Source organism: Trichomycterus rosablanca, chromosome 4, assembly GCF_030014385.1.
Source record: "Trichomycterus rosablanca isolate fTriRos1 chromosome 4, fTriRos1.hap1, whole genome shotgun sequence".
In the NCBI taxonomy this organism is placed as follows: domain Eukaryota; kingdom Metazoa; phylum Chordata; class Actinopteri; order Siluriformes; family Trichomycteridae; genus Trichomycterus; species Trichomycterus rosablanca.
This window is the reverse complement of record NC_085991.1, coordinates 32,543,659-32,562,848: the sequence shown is the minus strand read 5'-3', so window position 1 is coordinate 32,562,848 and position 19,190 is coordinate 32,543,659. Positions and strand designations below refer to the sequence as shown.

Sequence of the window (19,190 nt, the reverse complement as noted above, 5' to 3'; positions counted from 1 at the left end):
AAAAAAAGCAGCACTTTGGTTTTAACAGGTTTTAGCAGAGTTGTGTTCTTTGACTGTTGTTTTCCTAAACTTGAGAAATGAAATGTTCACTATAGAAGCACTTCTGTAAGTCGCTCTGGATAAGAGCGTCTGCTAAATGCTGAAAATGTAAATGTAAATGTAAATGTATGCCGATGTATTCTGATATAAACTATATTAGGCCCCTGCCCCACCTTTTTACAACTCCTCCCCCACGTTTCCTTGCACACCGTATCTTGCGTTCTCATTGGCTGTTCGACATAGCACTCATTGCCAGTCGGGCAACTCAGATCTAGATGTTTGACAAGCTAGAATTGTTAATGGCTGACTTGCAAGCTTTCTAGCATTAGCGAAGCCACAAAATCCTTCTCAACTTTTTCACAATCACTACTCATACCAATGTAGTTGAAGGTGTGGTCTTTACTTCTAATCTATTTTTGCCATTACTAAGCCATAGTATGTCTCACCATGCTGTTGGTATATTCAGATTACAGTCTACCCTATTTATACCTGACATAATTTGTAGTACATCTAAATATGCACAATTTAAATAATCCTAACATAAAAAGCCCTGTAAGTATGTACACAATAATGCTAGTTTAAGTAATAGAATAGAAAATGGCCTATTTGTCAGGCTCTGTCACAGATGTAAAAAGTTAAGACTAGAAATGTAGTTAATGATAAATGTCCTCTCAGAAAATGCTGGTGTAAGCCTATGTAGAAACATATATTTTTACACCAAAATGAATTGTACACCCCCATGTGCACTTTTTGTGTGCCAGTTAACTTGGCAGTGATAGCTCAGTGGTTAAGGTACTGGAAGGTCTCTGGTTCATTGCCACTGTTGGGCTCTTAAGCAAGGCTTTTAATTGTTTGGGTTGCATTTGGTCACTTTGATAAATTATTTAATGATTGCATTATTATGATCCGTTTATAATCAATCTCTTAATTAATCTCTGTCTTTTTTCCAGATGCCCCAGTGGCGGAGCTGCATGATCTGTTTTGTAAGAAGCTGCAGCAGTGCTGTGTACTTTTTGATTTTCTGGACTGTGTGGCAGACCTGAAGGGGAAAGAGATCAAACGTGCAGCACTGAATGAACTGGTAGAAAGCGTAGCCACCAGCCGCGGAATCCTCATCGAACCCCTTTATCCAGAGGCCATCAAGATGGTAAGCTTTACATCTCAGTAGAAATAAGCAGGCTAGAATATTTCATTAGATAAAAGAAACTTACAAGTCATACTAAACATTTACCAGTTGCCTCTACTCATGAAACTACAATGACAAAGAAGAGACTGGGAGACCAGTATTAATCAGTATTGTTTACAAAATTTGGCCTGTATGGTGCTCAAGTTGGTGCTTGTTGTATTTCACATATACTCTGCTCAAAGGTCAATGCCACAAACAGTTGGGTATTGGTTTTTAATGCAATCCATGAATCATAATTCGCCAAATTTAAAATGTACATAAAATTTGGCTTGAGAAAAGTATTTGCAGCAGAAATTTTTAACCTTGTCCAAATGAACTGAAATGTAATTAAAATGTTTTATTTGTAAAGTTTGGTGACACATTGGTATGATCACACAACAGAAATGTATTGTAAACGATTACTTTACCTGTGCCGGAAGGTTCGGGTGAGTTAATTTTCTCTCTCTAATTCATGTCTCTAGATCTCAGTGAACATCTTTCGTACTCTTCCGCCCAGTGAGAATCCAGAGTTTGATCCTGAGGAGGATGAACCCACACTGGAGGCCTCTTGGCCACATCTACAGGTGCTTACTCATGTTAATTAATAAAAGTAATTGCCTAGTGGGATTGGACTTGTTTTTAATGTTGAAATCTTGGTTTAGTAGCAAAGCTGATGAGTTCTCTATGACAGTGACTAAATACTCCAAATTTAACAAACTGCCAACTTGACAGTACATATGATATGAATATCATCACATTTGAGCTGGATTAATTGTACCTGCAAAGGTCTTGACAAAATACTGATAGTAGTTTTCTTAGAGTTTTTACTTGCCAATCACATTTTCTTCCTAGATGACATGGTGGTACAGCTGCTAAAGTTAATGCCTTGTAGCTTCAGATTTAATCCTTAGCTCCTGTTGCTATCTTTGTGGACGTAGTATGTTCTCATGTTTGTTTGCTCTATTGTGCTTTGTTTTTTTCACCTACATGATAGTAAGTTCATCAGATTGGCCATAAATTGGAGTGTAAATGAGTGAGTGAGTGTGTGATGTCTTGCAATAGACTATAAAATGGTTGTAATTAGGGATGTCCCGATCAAGTTTTTTTATTCCCGATCCCGATCATTAATTTTGATCCTGATTCGATACCGAGTTTCAAACCGATACTTGTATTTTCTAGATATTGTCTAGATAAGAACTAGATAATACTGTTCACATAGTGCACACTTCAAGTACATTACAGTTATTCAAATTAATCCAGTGTATATGTTTAACAACTGAATAGCTCTACAGTGCTGTAGGAAAAAAAATTGCCTGCATCCAAGCTATTGCTTAATGTTCTTTTATTTTTACAAAATAAAAGTAAACAAACTTAGTGCAGCATTGTAGTAGTAAAACTAGAACACTCAAAATGAAGTGAAGGTTCTTTTTGAGGAAAATCAGCATCTCTGCCGTGTTAGCGGACAGCCGGTTCCTCTTTTCATCATATAATAATAAACTCGCTGTATTCGGCTGAGTGTTTATTTTTTAGGTGCCGTATCAAATTGGTAGTAATTGTAGATCGTTTGGTTAAATGATATCTGGTTTGTTTCTTATGAGCCACCGTACTTGTATGCGTGTTGTAACTGTAACAAACTTTTCTGTGGTTGTATTGTGACAATGGTTTGATGGACGTTTCTACGCGAAGTGAGTGTGTTTTGACCCTTTGGGGCTTTCATAGTGCATGGAATAGCGTGCTTGGCTAACGCGATGACTCTAGCTGTCCGCTATTTGGTATCGTAACAGAAGAAGTTAATAAAGTGTTTTGCTCCCGACAATTTGTGAATATACCGTGTATTTATTTCTTTATTTAGCAAGTGCATCACTACGACGCTCGGTTACATAACTAAGCCAATCAGAGTGCTTGTAACACGTAAACTAGTAAAAGCTGTATGTTATGGTCCTGAAGTTTTCATACTCGGATTAAAAGTTATTGTTTTGTAAACCGAGTGATCCTTGACTCACACACCATATAAACAGTAAAATTCTACAGTAATGAACGCAGCTCTGCTCCGCCTCGTGAAACGCTCGCATTGCAGACATTACACTTCACTGTTGAACTTGTTTCACTTTCCAGTTTAAAGTATTTCCACACAGCGGACATGCTGACGTAAAACGAAAAATCTGGCTTAGGATCGGCCTTAGTAAAGCCGATACCGATCAGTTAAAAAATGCCTTAATCGCCACATCCCTAGTTGTAATAAATTAAATAACATGGTTACAATAAATAATAAATGTGGCAAAGAATGAGTGTGAAATTCTGTAATAGATTATTGTATTTCCACTTTGTACTCAGTTCTTTAAGGATAAAGCAGTTACTGGAAAGGAATTAATGTAGTGTATCCATGTATGTAATAGATGTAGTTAATCCAGCCTGAATAGGGCTAGACACATAGTCTAGTATTTTTACTATTATGCAGCCTAGTAATTCAATAAAATTGAAATTGTTCTCCCTTCAGTTGGTCTACGAGTTCTTTTTACGCTTCCTGGAGAGTCCTGATTTCCAGCCCTCCATGGCCAAACGTTATGTGGACCAGAAATTTGTCCTGCAGGTAAAGTGCATCTGAGTGAACCACTTTGTTTGTGTGTCTGTCTGTTGGCTTTTCTGTACATGTAGCTGATGTCACTTGTTTTATTTTAGTTCACACTAGTAGGAAGGCAAACTGTGATTTTGAGTTTTAACAGAAATACACACACACACACACACACACACAAATCGCTTTTAGGACCCTGTTTGGGCACACACAAAACTACTGGCTGGGACTGGTGCAATTTTGCCATTGCTTAGTATTTCCTAAATGAATGTAGAAATACTAATTCTTACATTTTCACAACCTGTCTGCCCTGTTCTAATTTAGTTGCTGCTGAATAAGCGCCAGTCACTTTGTCACTCCCTGAAGTGAGTGTAGGGTCACATATAGAAACATCGTATTTGTACTTAATTCACCCGTTTGCCTATATTTTAGGTTTTTAGCAACGTAAATTCTATAGTTCTATTTGGTCATTATGTACGGTAGATAACTTGTGTGAACATGTTGTTATATTTAAAGTTGCTGGAGCTGTTTGACAGTGAGGACCCCAGAGAAAGGGAATATCTGAAGACCATCCTGCATCGTGTTTATGGAAAACTGCTTGGTTTAAGAGCATATATTCGCAAACAGATCAACAACATCTTCCTCAGGTTAGAGGCAAATAAACACATGCTTATATGTTTCTTGTTCTGTATTGATCTATAAAAATCATAAGATCTCAAAACTGAATCACTGAATATGAACATAATGTAAATATGCTCATTAATACTTATGTTATACACCGATCAGCCATAACATTAAAACCACCTCCTTGTTTCTACACTTACTGTCACACACTATTTTATCAGCTCCACTTACCATATAGGAGCACTTAGTTCTACAATTACTGACTGTAATCCATCTGTTTCTCTACATACTTTTTTAAAACCTGCTTTCACTCTGTTCTTCAATGGTCAGAACCCCCACAGGACCACCACAGAGCAGGTATTATTTGGGTGTTGGATCATTCTCAGCACTGCAGTGACACTGACATGGTGGTGGTGTGTTAGTGTGTGTTGTGCTGGTATGAGATGATCAGACACAGCAGCGCTGCTGGAGTTTTTTAATTCCGTGTCCACTCACTGTCCACTCTGTTAGACACTCCTACCTAGTTGGTCCACCTTGTAGATGTAAAGTCAGAGATGATCGCACATCTATTGCTGCCGTTTGAGTTGGGCATCTTCTAGACCTTCATCAGTGGTCACAGGACGCTGCCCACCGGGCACTGTTGGCTGGATATTTTTGGTTGGTGGACTATTCTCAGTCCAGCAGTGACAGTGAGGTGTTTAAAAACTCCACCAGTGCTGCTGTGTCTTATCCACGCATACCAGCACAACACACACTAACACACCACCACCATGTCAGTGTCACTGCAGTGCTGAGAATGATCCACCACCTAAATTATACTCTGCTCTGTGGTGGTCCTGTGGGGGTCCTGACCATTGAAGAACAGAGTGAAAGCAGGCAAAAAAAGTATGCAGAGAAAGAGATGGACTACAGACAGTAATTGTAGAACTACAAAGTGCTTCTATATGGTAAGTGGAGCTGATAAAATGGACAGTAAGTGTAGAAACAAGGAGGTGGTTGTAATGCTATGGCTGATCGGTGTATTTTGCATCTATGAACTTGACTTCTGTCCAAAGCAATAGAATTAACGAAAATCACATACAGCTTAATAGCATGTTAAATAAGTGCACTACTCATGGTGTCATTACTACTGTGACCTACTTAATAATGCATTTTATGCTTCTCAGAATCCAGTGTTAAAAAACTAGCTTGCATTAGACACCAGTGGACACAGGGGTGGCAATTTAGGTCTGAATTTACCATCATTTAAATTATGCTTTTATAATAAAACAATTAGTATTTTAAAAAAGCAATGAAAATGCACTGTGATGTTTAAGGTAACTGTACAGGGATGTCTAAAGTTATATTAATATATAACAATAATCTATAACCTTTAGACCATGTTTATGAGCTTGTTAAAATAATTGTGCAATAAATAATTGTATACACTAAATGACTAAATGAATATTCTTTATAACTAGTTTACATGGGATTTAATTTGATATATATTTTAACTGTGCAGGTTCATATATGAAACTGAGCACTTCAACGGAGTGGCCGAGCTGCTGGAGATCTTGGGGAGGTACATGTTCATCACTGCCACACAAAATGAAATGTAGCATTTCTAAGTTTATATGTCATATTTTTGTGTTTGCATGAAAATTATTATGATTAAGAAGAAAAACTGGTATAATGGTTGTGAGTTTATTGTACGATTTTCTTTTATGTTGTTCGTTTTGCCCTTGGTAGACCGTTTGCTTAGAAATTACTCAGATATCAGGGTGACACAAGACGTTTTCACACTTGCACTTTTGTTCTGAGTTTGATGTTTGAACAAATAGAAAAGTTGTTTTCAAAACCTTGTGTATTTCTGGGAACTGTTTTTTGCTTCACGTATCTGCATTGTATAAAAAAAGCAATCTATTTCTAGGACTGGCTGTAAAATTATTTGATTGATTAAACTTGTTTCATTACTTTCTATTTCAAGTTTCGCAACAGTGGGTAATAGATTGTGTTTGTTGGAGCGTAAATGGATTGCTTTTCTTGAAATATTAAGTTAAGACTGCATTTGTACTCAAGGGACTAAAAGTCAATAAAACACTGCATTATTTTTAAATAAAAGTAAGCAGCGTGGACTGAAAGGCTTTATTCTAATTATGGATCAGTATTAATCAGTGGTAAAGTATAAATTAAATAAATAGGTAATAATGTACATTAATTAAATAAATATTATAAAGAACAGAGGAGTTCTTTTGGGTACTCCATCCTTTACAGTTACAAGTGAGTGTGATGTCCTCATGCCAATGAGTTGGACTTTCACGTTGTTGTTTTCAGACCAAAAAAAAGCATTGGAGATACATTTGAAATAAATAAACAGTTGTCTATTGTGTTAATGACTAATGCTAGGCAACACTTTCTGAATCAATGGTTAGGCTACATGGCTCAATACACCATTAGCCTGAGTGCAGCCATTGTGTAACTTAGTAATAAGCTTTAAGTGTGTAGGACCATACTAGATCTGGCCTCTAATTCTTGCCGTGTCCCTTTGCCACCCTAGTCCTGATCCAAATACGTCTTCTTTTCCTTACTTAATGTTGAGTAGCTAAAACCAGTTCTAGATCACATCAGATGGCAAATGATGTATAATATCATATGGTCGAAAAGCTTAGCCAGTCGTCTTATAGTCTCAGGTGTCAGACAGGTGTGCATCATTCTTTACCATAATCTGATTAAATACTACCTGACTTGAACGAGATTTTTCTAAGAATATTATCTACTGTCAATACTGATCATAGACTTGTGTATTTTGTGCAAGAGTCAAAACTTTACATGACTAATCACACAATTTATGTTTCTCCTCAAAAATGCTTAAAATGACAGTATCACAACCATATGGGAAGGAAATTTAAATGTATACATTTAAACATTAGTCCGGTGTGGAGGTGCCTAGGTGGCGCAGCGGGATATTCCTCACAGCAGTGCCAAGATTCTGAACTCCTCGGTTCGAAACTCGGCATTGCCACAGGTCGGCTGGGCGCCATCTGCGGCAGACACGTTTCTGCTAGGGTGGGATGACCGGACTATGTGGGTGGGGTCTTCAAACGCTGTGTAAGGACCCTGATTAGCAGATAGAGAGGCGCCTGTGCAGAATGCATGGGTGAAAAAGGGCTAAGGGCTGTGCGCGGGTCAGAGCAATATACCCACCTCGACTGCAATCAGGGATACCCCAGCAGCGGAAGACTAATTGACTATGCTAAATTGGGAGAAAATGCATAAATAAAATGGAAAAAAACAACAACATTAGTCCAGTCGACCACAGTGCCTTGCACTTTGGGATTTTCGTCTATAATGAGAAGGACTATACAATGTTTTGGATGCAAATTCTACAATCTGGCCTCATAAAACATAAAAATGTGGGTTTAATTCAGAACATTAAGAAGCAAAAACATGGTATATCGTTGCCAGAGTGAGCAGAGTGGAAGCAAGAGATAAAGAAAAGGAGCAGAAGAGGCAGGGGGATGAGTCAGAGAGGGGCTAGGGATACATTGAGGTTGATGCTGGTATTTTTACCTCCACCCACATATTTTCTCTTATAACCGAGCAACAAAAAAAGAGAGGAAGCGAACGAGAAAAACACAAGGCGAGTGAAAAAAGTTTGATACTGTGACAGTCTGTCACTGCTCATAGCCTCCTCCACCAAAGAAAAAATATTAATTAGAAATAAGAGGCGTGATAGGTAATCAGTTGGAGGAATAAGAGAAGGTATCTGAATAGAAAAACGAGCTGAAAAAAGCAGAAACAATAACACGAAAGGAAAGGAGGCAAATGAAAATGAAGTAAACAAGAAGGAAGACAGCCTGCAGCAGACGTAGATGAAACAAGGACGAAATATCAAAAGACAAGACATTTCATATTTCCAGATGAAGAAGTACGAGGAATGAGGACGGAGCAGATCAGATGAGAGTGTAGTGTAAAAGAAATGAGAAACAGGAGAACAAGGGTTGGTTGGATGGGAAGGGGGGCGTTAATGCTTAGCTATTGATCATAAGCGTAGCAAATACATATGTGTGTACAAAGCTTCATCAGGTCTTCTGATACTAATCCTATTTTCTCTTCCTTCCCTGCCTCCTACTGACTTCCCTCTGTCTGCTGTCTTCTCTCGAACATGATGTTCTATTTCTGTTCCAACATCTTGTCTCTGCTTCTCCTCCATCATCTCTCCTTTCTCCATGCTTCCTTTCCTCATCTCTCTTTCATCTCAATCATTTATGTTACCCCTTCAATCCATCCTTCTATCCTTATTTCTCATCTCATCTTCTCTCCTCTACTTTTATTGTTTTCTTTCATCCTCTCTTGTTTCATTTCATTGTCTCTTTTTCTCTCTTCTTACCTCTCATTTTGCCTTCTCTGATCTTATATTGTTGGCATTACTCCCATCTCCTCTTGTCTTGTCTCTATTTTCATTTTCTCTTATTATGTCTCATTTATTCTCCTCTCACATCTTGACTCTGCTTCTCCTTCATCATCTCTCCTTTCTCCTTGCTTCCTTTCCTCATCTCTCTTTCATTTCAATCATTTATTGTTACCCCTTTAATCCATCCTTCTATCCCTATTTCTCATCTCATATTCTCTCCTCTTGCCTCCTCTCATCTTGTCTTCTTTCCTCTCAACCTGTCTTGTCTTTTTTGTTTCATTTTATTTATTTGTCTCTTATTTTCCCTTCTCACCTCTCATTTTGTCTTCTCTTATCTAATCTTGTTGTCATTACTCCTATCTCCTCTTGTCATGTCTCTATTTTTATCATTTTCTCTCATTATGTCTTATTTAATCTCCTCTCACATTTTCTTTTCTCTTTATTTCTCATCTATCGTCCATCATCTCTCCTTTCTCCATGCTTCCTTTCCTCATCTCTCTTTCATCTCAATCATTTCTTGTTACCTCTTCAATTCATCCTTCTATCCTTATTTCCCCCGTTCTCTTACTTATCTTCTTGTCTTGTCTTTCTTGTTTCATTTCATTTCTTTTTCTCTTCTTTCCCTTTTCACCTGATTTTGTCTCCTCTGATCTTATATTGTTGTCTTCTCTCTATTTTCATCATTTTTCTTATTATGTCTCATTTAATGTCCTCTCACATTATCTCTTCTCATCTATCCTTATCTCTCATCATCTATTTTCTCCTATTTGTCTCCTCCCTTCCATCTAATCTTACTTGCTATTGTATTGTCTACTCTCTTTCCTTCTGTCTTGCCTGGTCTAATTTCTTCTTCTCTTATTTCATTTTATATTGTCTCCTGTTGTCCTAATTTAATCCTTTCTTATTCAATCTCATTGCATCTAATTTCATAACCTTTCATTTTCCTTTATCTGCCTTTTTTTTCATCTATTCTTCTGTTTGTTCATATTTGTGTCTATTCTTTTATTGCCTCAACTCATTTCTTCTCATGTCCCTTGTTCCTGCCTCCCCTCCTGTCCTTTTTGTCTCTTTGTCTGTTCTTGTCTCATCTCACTTTATCTTCTATCATGTTGTATCTCTCCACCTGTCTGCTATAATCTTGTTTTCTCTCGTCTTCTCTTTTTTGTGTCTCATTCTCTCATCTTCTCTCTTTTCATATCTTCTCTCTTTTTATCTCCTCACATCTCGTTACCTCTCCTTTGCTCTCCTGTTTGTCCCTCCTGTTTTACTCCTGTTTTTCAGTATCATAAACGGCTTTGCTCTGCCTCTGAAGTCCGAGCACAAGCAGTTCCTGGTGCGGGTCCTGATTCCTTTGCACACTGCCAAATCTCTCTCCATCTTTCATGCACAGGTTAGATAAACACACACACACACACACACACAGTTCTTTGTAAAGTTTGTTAAGGCTATTCTAAAAATCTGCTGTTGTAAACTATAAATACAGCACACACCTTAATACGAGGGTTCTTCAAAAAGTTTCTGCACTTTTTAAAACTCTATTTATTAAGAATTACAAAAACAAATGACATCACTTTTCTACATGGTCACCCTCCGATGCATTTTTCCCAGCATCGTACCAACTTTTTAATGCCATCGGCAAATAATGTTTTTGGTTGAGTAGCCACTAATGAACCACTGCTTTCACATCATTATCACATGAAAATCTTCTTCCCCTTAAAGCTTCTTTGAGCGTCCAAAAAGGTGGAAATCAGATGGTGCTAAATCCAAACTATAAGCTCTCTCAGACACGACCAATTACTACTCCTCCCGCCCTCACCGTTTCCAACCAAAATATAAAAGTGTGGAAACTTTTTGAAGATCCCTCATAATTGTTTATTTCTACCTGAGCTCCGCATATTGATAATATATACTATATCATTAAAAGTATGTTGAGTGCACTTTCAATTGGCCTCAATGCTGTAGGCAGTGTTAAGTAGACAAATGACTCACAGACTTTTATAAAATCCTGCAAAGCTGAACTACACGTTTAACTTTCTGTAAAAATTGCAAACGACAGCCTTTCATGTGCTATTATTATTGGAAATAGCCAGATTGTATCTCACTGCACTGGCATTTTACTGCCTGAGTTCTGCTCCATTTAATATAGTGTACCACATGTTAATTGACATTTTTTTTACCCTATCTGAACAACAACAGTTTTGTTTAGGATTTAGAGTCAAATATCAAACACTTGTTACATGTGTTTTATTGTTGTGTATATGATTCACTTTCCACAGATTGCTTTTTTCTGTGCAAGAATAAATATTAGGCCTGTTGTTAGTGGTATTGTTAGAATTGTCAGTATCATAATCTATTTCTAACCAAATATACACTGATCAGCCATAACATTAAAACCACCTCATTGTTTCTACACACACTGTCCATTTTATCAGCTCCACTTACCATATAGAAGCACTTTGTAGTTCTACAATTACTGACTGTAGTCCATCTGTTTCTCTACATACCTTTTTAACCTGCTTTCACCCTGTTCTTCAATGGTCAGGACCCCCACAGAGCAGGTATTATTTAGGTGGTGGATCATTCTCAGCATTGCAGTGACACTGACATAGTGGTGGTGTGTTAGTGTGTGTTGTGCTGGTATGAGTGGATCAGACACAGCAGCGCTGCTGGAGTTTTTAAATACCGTGTCCACTCACTGTCCACTCTATTAGACACTCCTACCTAGTTGGTCCACCTTGTAGATAAAGTCAGAGATGATCGCTCATCTATTGCTGCTGTTTAAGTTGGTCATCTTCTAGACCTTCATCAGTGGCCACAGGACGCTGCCCACAGAGCGCTGTTGGCTGGATGTTTTTGGTTGGGGGACTATTCTCAGTCCAGCATTGACAGTGAGGTGTTTAAAAACTACATCAGCATTGCTGTGTCTGATCCACTCATACCAGCACAACACACACTAACACACCACCACCATTTCAGTGTCATTGCAGTGCTGATAATGATCCACCACCCAAATAATACCTGCTCTGTAGTGGTCCTGGGAGAGTCCTGACCATTGAAGAACAGCATGAAAGGGGGCTAACAAAGCATTCAGAGAAACAGATGGACTACAGTCAGTAATTGTAGAACTACAAAGTGCTTCTTTATGGTAACTTTAGGTGATAAAATGGACAGTGAGTGTAGAAACAAGGAGGTGGTTTTAATGTTATGGCTGATCGGTACGTATATTAGTCTCAAAACTGTATAAGAAAGATGATAATTGTAGACAATAGAATGTCCAAACAGCAGTTATTTATACTATATAATTAATGTTAAACAAACGATTTAGAAATGAGCAATTAGCAATTACATATTATGTATCTTACCCTTGAACTGGTTATGGTGTTTGTTGCCTCCAGTTGGTCCGTGGGAGTGTGTCAGCATTACAATGCTAAAGCACACATGCTTTCCAAAAGTAGCCTCTACAGAGAAAACCAAAGTAAATAAACAAGATAAGAAAAAGTGTAATAAATATACGAGAGTTCAAGACTAGTTTGTAATTACAGTGTAAAGATCTTTAGTTTAAGTGAAACAAGAGTAAGGGTTTGAGCAAGAGAGTTTGATTAAGAAGAGACTAGGGCGAGCAGCAAGATGGTTAATTAGACCTGTCTCTGTCGCCCTCAAGAGATATAGTCTATATGACATCAGTTCTACTGAGACAAACACTCTCTTTTATAAGACTGCTGTACCTAAATCTAAACACAATTCTGCTATGACAGACTGCAAACTATAATAACATTATGGCACTGATGGCTGATTGTCTTGTCTCTTGGGCATTGAAGATAAAAGCAAGAGAGAAATGGACTTATTAGATCAGAGATTCCATGACAAAGTGCATTCATATGGATAAGGATAACAATAAGGTTAATGTAGGGCAGATGGAATGCCGTTATTTGTCATATATACATGTACATATGTACACCCAATGAAATTCTTCATCAGCATATCTCAGCTTCTTAGGGACAGCCATTGTACGGCGCCCCTGGCCGCTCAGGTGGTGCAGCGGTAAAGTACGCTAGCACACCAGAGTTGGGGTTTCGAATACATCGTATCGAATCTCAGCTCTGACTGGGCTGGGCAGCTGCATGAACAACGATTGGCTGTTGTTTATAGGGTTAGGGGTAAAAAGACGGATCATAGGTCTTCATAACTGGTGCAACTGCGGCCCCTGCTGGCTGACTGATGGCGCCTGCACAGGGCTGAGGAATAATGCTGATGGGGGTGTGGCCCTCTGCACACAGTGCCGTCGGTGTATGAACACGACTCGTGCAGGTGAAAAATGCAGTCTGTACTGACTGTACGTGCCGTAGGGGGCGTATGTCAGTTGAGAGGCGTCCTCAGTCAGCGATGAAGGGTCGAATCAGTATAGAGGACGCATTCAGGGTAATGTGACACAACTAGATTAGGGAAGAAAATTGGGGGAAAAAAAAAAAGAGCTTTGCTTAAGGGCCCAACAGTGGCTGCATGGCAAAGCTGGGATTCGAACCAACAGCTTCTTATTATTGTTCTTATTATTATAACTCCAACAGATGGAGTTAGAGAGCACAACAAGTAAAGCCATAGCGTCTTATTTAACACTCTGTAGGAGTATGGATGTAGAAATGTTTGGTTTAGCCAAACACGTTGCCATGGACTGAACAGGTTATACGATGGGTTAACCGATATTCCATCGCAATGCTATCTCATGCCTCCTTTGATACATGTACCTGCTTCTTTACACCAGCCAGAAGCAGATTCTTACAGCTACAAATCTGAGGATTATGCTATGCCCTGAGGATTTTAACGCCACTTGTGTCAGTGTCTAGACCTAAAAGCAGAAGTTTGGTCTAGGCTAGTGCGCCCTTATACTCAGCTAACTGTGTCTTTTAAACACCCAGCTAGATTGTTGGCACAGACTTGCACTAATGGAGCATTAAACAGTGTTAACTCTTTCTTTTATTTTTCTTTCAGCCGCTCCTGTATTTAGGGTTCGCTGCAGCGAATCATTTTGTCTGCATACTTGATGTGAGACAGTTTTAGGTCGAATACCTTTCTTGACGCAATTCTCCTTATTTTATTCAGGCTTGAGACGGGCATTAAGAGCGCACTGACAGGTGCACCTCCCAATGACTAGTCTCCCAATTACCCCCCAGACATAGCCCATGATGTTTGAGTAGTTAAAAATGATCAAAGTTTGACTTTCAACACAAACTACATACATACCAGACAGTTAATTAGTAATTTATTCTTGAAATTCAGGACTTAGTTTTAATGCTAACACCAAAGACTGCTTGCTTTACAATATTCATTATTGATGAATGTTGATACACTGTTTCTTTGCAGTGGGGGTTGAGCTGTGTTGTTAGGAAGGAAGCTTTTAGTGAAATAGAAGCTAAAAGTGACTGGCTGATATGAGGCTCAGACATTCAATCAGCCTCCAAGAGTTTAGTGAGTTAGAAGCAGTGCTTCAATTAGTGTACACATTCAGTACTGCTCGACTCAGCAACCTAGAGCAATTATTCTATCACGTGCATGAAATCTAACACCGTGATAGTACACACACACACAGGCCTACACAAACCTATTTTATATTCATTCTGTTTTCAGCTGGCCTACTGTGTTGTGCAGTTTATGGAGAAAGACGCCACCGTTACAGAATATGTAAGTGACTGTATGATATACACAAGAAAAAAGGCAACGTTACAGTCTAAATTCTAAATCTAAACTCAATATTGTTCATAATAAATCTGTCTTATATGTTGATTATGCATTAGAGTATAAGTAGAAACAAACCCATTTTACAAATACATTTTGCACAGTACTATATGCCTTTGGTTTTTTATATATATTATTAACTTAAGTCTGTTCCTTTTACACATTTATAGATCATCAGAGGGCTGCTGAAATACTGGCCCAAGACATGCACCCAAAAAGAGGTAAGGGACAATTGGGCACATTGGTGGATGGCTACATGGATGCTGTAGGTGGAAAATAAAGAAAATTTTACTTTGCAGCTACATAAAGCTGCAAAATGCATACATACACTATGAATGTGTGATCTTTAATATACTTTGGTTTTAGGTAATGTTTCTGGGTGAGATTGAGGAGATTCTGGACGTCATTGAGCCTTCCCAGTTCATCCGGGTGCAGGAGCCACTTTTTAAGCAGATTGCCAACTGCATCTCCAGCCCACACTTCCAGGTCTGAAACTTGTATTATTATTATCTGCTTGTCACTATCAACTATCAACTATTATCTTCATTACACTAACTAAAATCCTTCCAGGGTGAACATAATACATAATACATGAGTCATAATACATCTAAAACCTCCTTCATAGACGCTCAGGTGGTGCAGCAGTAAAAAACACGCTAGCACACCAGAGCTGACATCTCAGCTCTGCTATTCATAGGCTGGACCCCTACATGAACAACGATTGACTGTTGTTCAAGGGGGATGCTGGAGGTATTCCTCATAACTGATGCAATTAGGACCTCTGCTGGCTTATTGTGCCTGCACAGGAAAGAGGGTTTACGAGGATCAGGGTGTGTCTCTCAAGCTGATACACATATAAACTTGCTGCATGCAGGTGAAAAGATGCACTCGGCTACTGCACACGTGTCGGAAGGGGCGTGTGTTAGTCACGGCTCTCCTCAGACAAAGTGGAGAGGAAGCCTAATGCAATCGGTAATTGAATACGACTAGATTGGGAGGAAAATTTGGGGAAAAATGCACACACAAAAAAAAACCGTCTTGACAGCATTGACCACTCAAGACTTTCGTTGACCATTACTTTTATATGTCTTATAATCCCTCAATAATCTGATTTATTGCTCAGTCTGAATTAAAATGTTTAGATCTCAACTAAAATTAAGTAATCCATGCCATCTTTTTTTAATCAGTAAGAAAAAGCGAACAAGAGTAAGTTAAATGGCTGCTTGAAATTGATAACTATTGCTAAGTCAATGAGTCAAATCTCAGCCGTGCTATTAACCGACTGAGCGCCCACAAAGACACGATTGGCTGTGTCTAAGGGAAGAACAGTTGAATGGCCTTCTCATTGCTGCTGCAATTGCAACCTCTGCAGGTTGGTCGAGGCGCCTGTACCAGAGATGGTTTATTCACAGATAGTGGAGCAGGGCTCTCAGTACACAACACTGCTCTCTGTAAGACTCTGTTTTTGGCAGGTGAAAAAAAGAGGTCAGTGACTGTTCGCCTGTTGAAGGGTCAGGGGAATTGGGTTACAGATATAATCACTATTTGCTGAATCTCTTAAAGATTAAACTATTGCATATGAAAATATCCCTTGAGTAGCATAGTGAGCTAAGACCTAGTACAGTAAAACGTATCTTGAAGTGCTGACCTTGCTCATTGTTTGTGTCAGGTTGCAGAGCGGGCTTTGTATTTCTGGAATAATGAGTACATTCTCAGTCTGATCGAGGAAAACTGTCAGGTCATCCTGCCTCTGGTCTTCGGCACACTCTACCGAGTCTCCAAAGAGCACTGGAACCAGTAAGTACCCATCACAGTGACTTATCTTATAATGGCTATGTTTAACATGATAATATGCCATGTCTCAAAACACATCTCAAACTAGTTCCATTAACAAAACAATGGGTTAAGTTTACTTCAATGACCTTCCCAAAAACTGGAACTGAATTCTTCTACAATGGCACTTGTGTGATGAACCAAAATCTTAAAGAAATATTTTTAACCCTGTGAAATCCATGTCACAAAGAGCTGAGGCAGATCTAGCAATGGGAGTGTGTGTGGGGGTTATATTACTTTACTGTAGATGGAAAAGTAATGAGCAACAAAAAGGTTAGAAGAAGATAAGGACTGAACATATATGCTACAAGGATGCCTAATAGTCCTACCCTGGACTACCTGATGGGTAGAATGTGTGGCTTTAGTGCAGGTTAGCAAAAAGACACATGAAACAAGGTGGGTAGCTATTTTTTACATTTTCTGCATTTAGCAGACGCTTTTATCCAAAGTACAGTGACAGTACATTGTCTAAGCAATTGAGGGTTAAGGACCTTGCTCAAGGGCCCAACAGTGACAACCTGGCAGTGGTGAAGCTTGAACCAGTGACCTTTGGATTACTAGTCCAGTACCTTAACCACTAGGCTACAACTGCCCTCTTCATAAAGAGGAACTCAGTTTTGAAGGACAGAATAACTGTAATACTACAGTGGATTTAGAAAGTGTTCAGACCTCTTGACATTTGCACAGTTAAGTACATAATTATGTTTTTTGGGGGCTAAAACTAAAATCACTTAATCACTGTTTGCTTTAATTACCCTTCAGATGTGTCTAGGCCTCATTTGGAATCCACCTGTTGCAATTTGAATTAAATGTACATAGTTACAGGAAAGACACACACCTGGGTCTGTAGCGGCCCACAATTTACACTGCATTGTCAGGACAAAAACTAAACCATGAAGTCTAAGGAATTGTCGGTTAGAGGGGTAGAAGGAAGGTGTAGATCAGGGCCAAAAATGTTAAACAATATGAGGCTTTGAGTGTTCCCAAGAGTGTTGCCACTGTTCCCATAGTGGTCTTAATCTTGAAACTGAATAATTTTGGTACAACCTTAAACTTTCCTAGAGTTGCCAGACATTTAGACAAATTAGAAATTAGACAACTGGGCAAGGAAAGACCACCACAGTCACTCTAAAAGAGCTCTGAAAGTCAGATGGCAAAATAGATATAAATCCTGATTTCTATGTCAGGCCCACTGAGGAAGAGGTTGAAACTATTAATAAATAAAAAAAAATGTTGCACTATCACAGGAAAAAAGACAAGATTACTAGGAGCCGATCTCCACCTATAATTATGCCACCATATGTTTACTAAAACACATTAAAAATAAGACTCTTTAACTCTATGTCTTGTCTGTCATTACACTATATGGCTAAAATATATATTCTTCCCTAAATCACTTTATATTCCCTTAGAACGATTGTGTCTCTCATCTACAATGTTTTGAAGACATTTATGGAGATGAATAGTAAACTTTTTGATGATCTTACTGCCTCCTACAAGGTGGAGAAACAGAAGTAAGTCCAGTTCTCACTACTTGAGCATATTTGCATATGTGACTTTCACAGTGAGCTATCTGCTAATTTATGTATTCACTGTATTTACATGATTTATTTTTAGTTTATTTTTGAACATTTTAGATAAATTTAACCTTCTTTGTCAAATCTGTTTCTGTCTGCTCTTCCCTGCATTTGTACCTCGATAGGGAGCTAAAGAGGGAGAGGGAGCGTGCTGAGCTGTGGAGGGGGCTGGAGGAGCAGCAGGAGCGGAGGCTGCAGAGTTTGGGAGAAGCAAGTCGCAACCAGAAGAACTTGCAAGAGAGAGAGAACCTGTGCAAGAATGAGCCAGAGAGCAGCGCTGCCAATGCCACTTAGAACACACACACTCACACACACACATACACATCAATATCAACACATACATACAAATGCACAAGCCCAGATATACAAACATAAAAGATATAACACACACATTTGTTTTACAACTTGTTTTTACTCTGGAACAAACCTTCACCCTTCTGGAACATATACTCACCTCCCACACACACACACAGACACCTTGATACACATATACACATACTATACAGAAGAAATGAACAGCAGGTTGTCTATATGTAGATGTTGAAGTACACACACACACACACACACACACACACTACACTCATAGATTTAAAGGTCATATAAAAGTAAGCTGAATGATGCAGAACAATGAGGACACCTCGTCATGCCCCCTTTTCTTATCCACTATCATATCATAAACACTTGTTTCTCATTCTGTCTTACTCATACTTCTTATTCATCCCTGTCAGTCTGCTTTTTTCTCTCTATTATTTACACACACGCACCACAACACATACACACAGAAAATAACACTTTCAGAAAATGGTACTGGACAGAAACATTTTAATTTTGAGTTATATAACATTTGAATCATATAACATGAGTTATGTGTCTGCATATTGCACTATACTATATGCATAATACACTACTATACAGTATAGTATAGAAGAAGTATATAGTATAGAAGAACATCGTAGAATTCTCATATACAGTGGTACCTTGAAACGCAACGTCAATCGGTTCTGGGAGTGGCGTTGAGTTTAAAAGGCCTAGAGTTTTAAGGTAGTTTTTCCCATAAGGATGTATGGAAAACCTGTTAATGCGTTCCATGTTCCCGTCCTGCAAATATTTTAGGCTTATGTAAATTAATAGGGTTGTTTTTGACACTTAAACTGAAAATAACACAAATATATAAAACACTGAAATAAAAAGCTGATTCTTACAATATCTCGGAACTTCGAGCTGTAACGCAAGTTTAACAGTAAAACAGTGAGAAAA

At 38.5% G+C, this 19,190-nt stretch overlaps 1 protein-coding gene across 1 annotated transcript in view; it reads left to right on the top strand.

The window, feature by feature from the left end:
* Positions 1-18,450, top strand: part of ppp2r5b (protein phosphatase 2, regulatory subunit B', beta) — a 39,672-nt gene extending 21,222 nt beyond the window's left edge. Inside the window, exons 2-13 of the mRNA XM_062994185.1 lie at positions 990-1,186; positions 1,687-1,788; positions 3,702-3,794; positions 4,293-4,423; positions 5,902-5,961; positions 10,075-10,183; positions 14,416-14,469; positions 14,694-14,744; positions 14,890-15,009; positions 16,193-16,320; positions 17,769-17,870; positions 18,059-18,450. Of these exons, the coding sequence (XP_062850255.1) occupies positions 990-1,186; positions 1,687-1,788; positions 3,702-3,794; positions 4,293-4,423; positions 5,902-5,961; positions 10,075-10,183; positions 14,416-14,469; positions 14,694-14,744; positions 14,890-15,009; positions 16,193-16,320; positions 17,769-17,870; positions 18,059-18,227 (1,316 nt within the window). The 3' untranslated portion in view covers positions 18,228-18,450. The remainder of the gene's footprint in view (positions 1-989; positions 1,187-1,686; positions 1,789-3,701; positions 3,795-4,292; positions 4,424-5,901; positions 5,962-10,074; positions 10,184-14,415; positions 14,470-14,693; positions 14,745-14,889; positions 15,010-16,192; positions 16,321-17,768; positions 17,871-18,058) is intronic.
* The last annotated feature ends 740 nt before the right edge of the window (positions 18,451-19,190 follow it).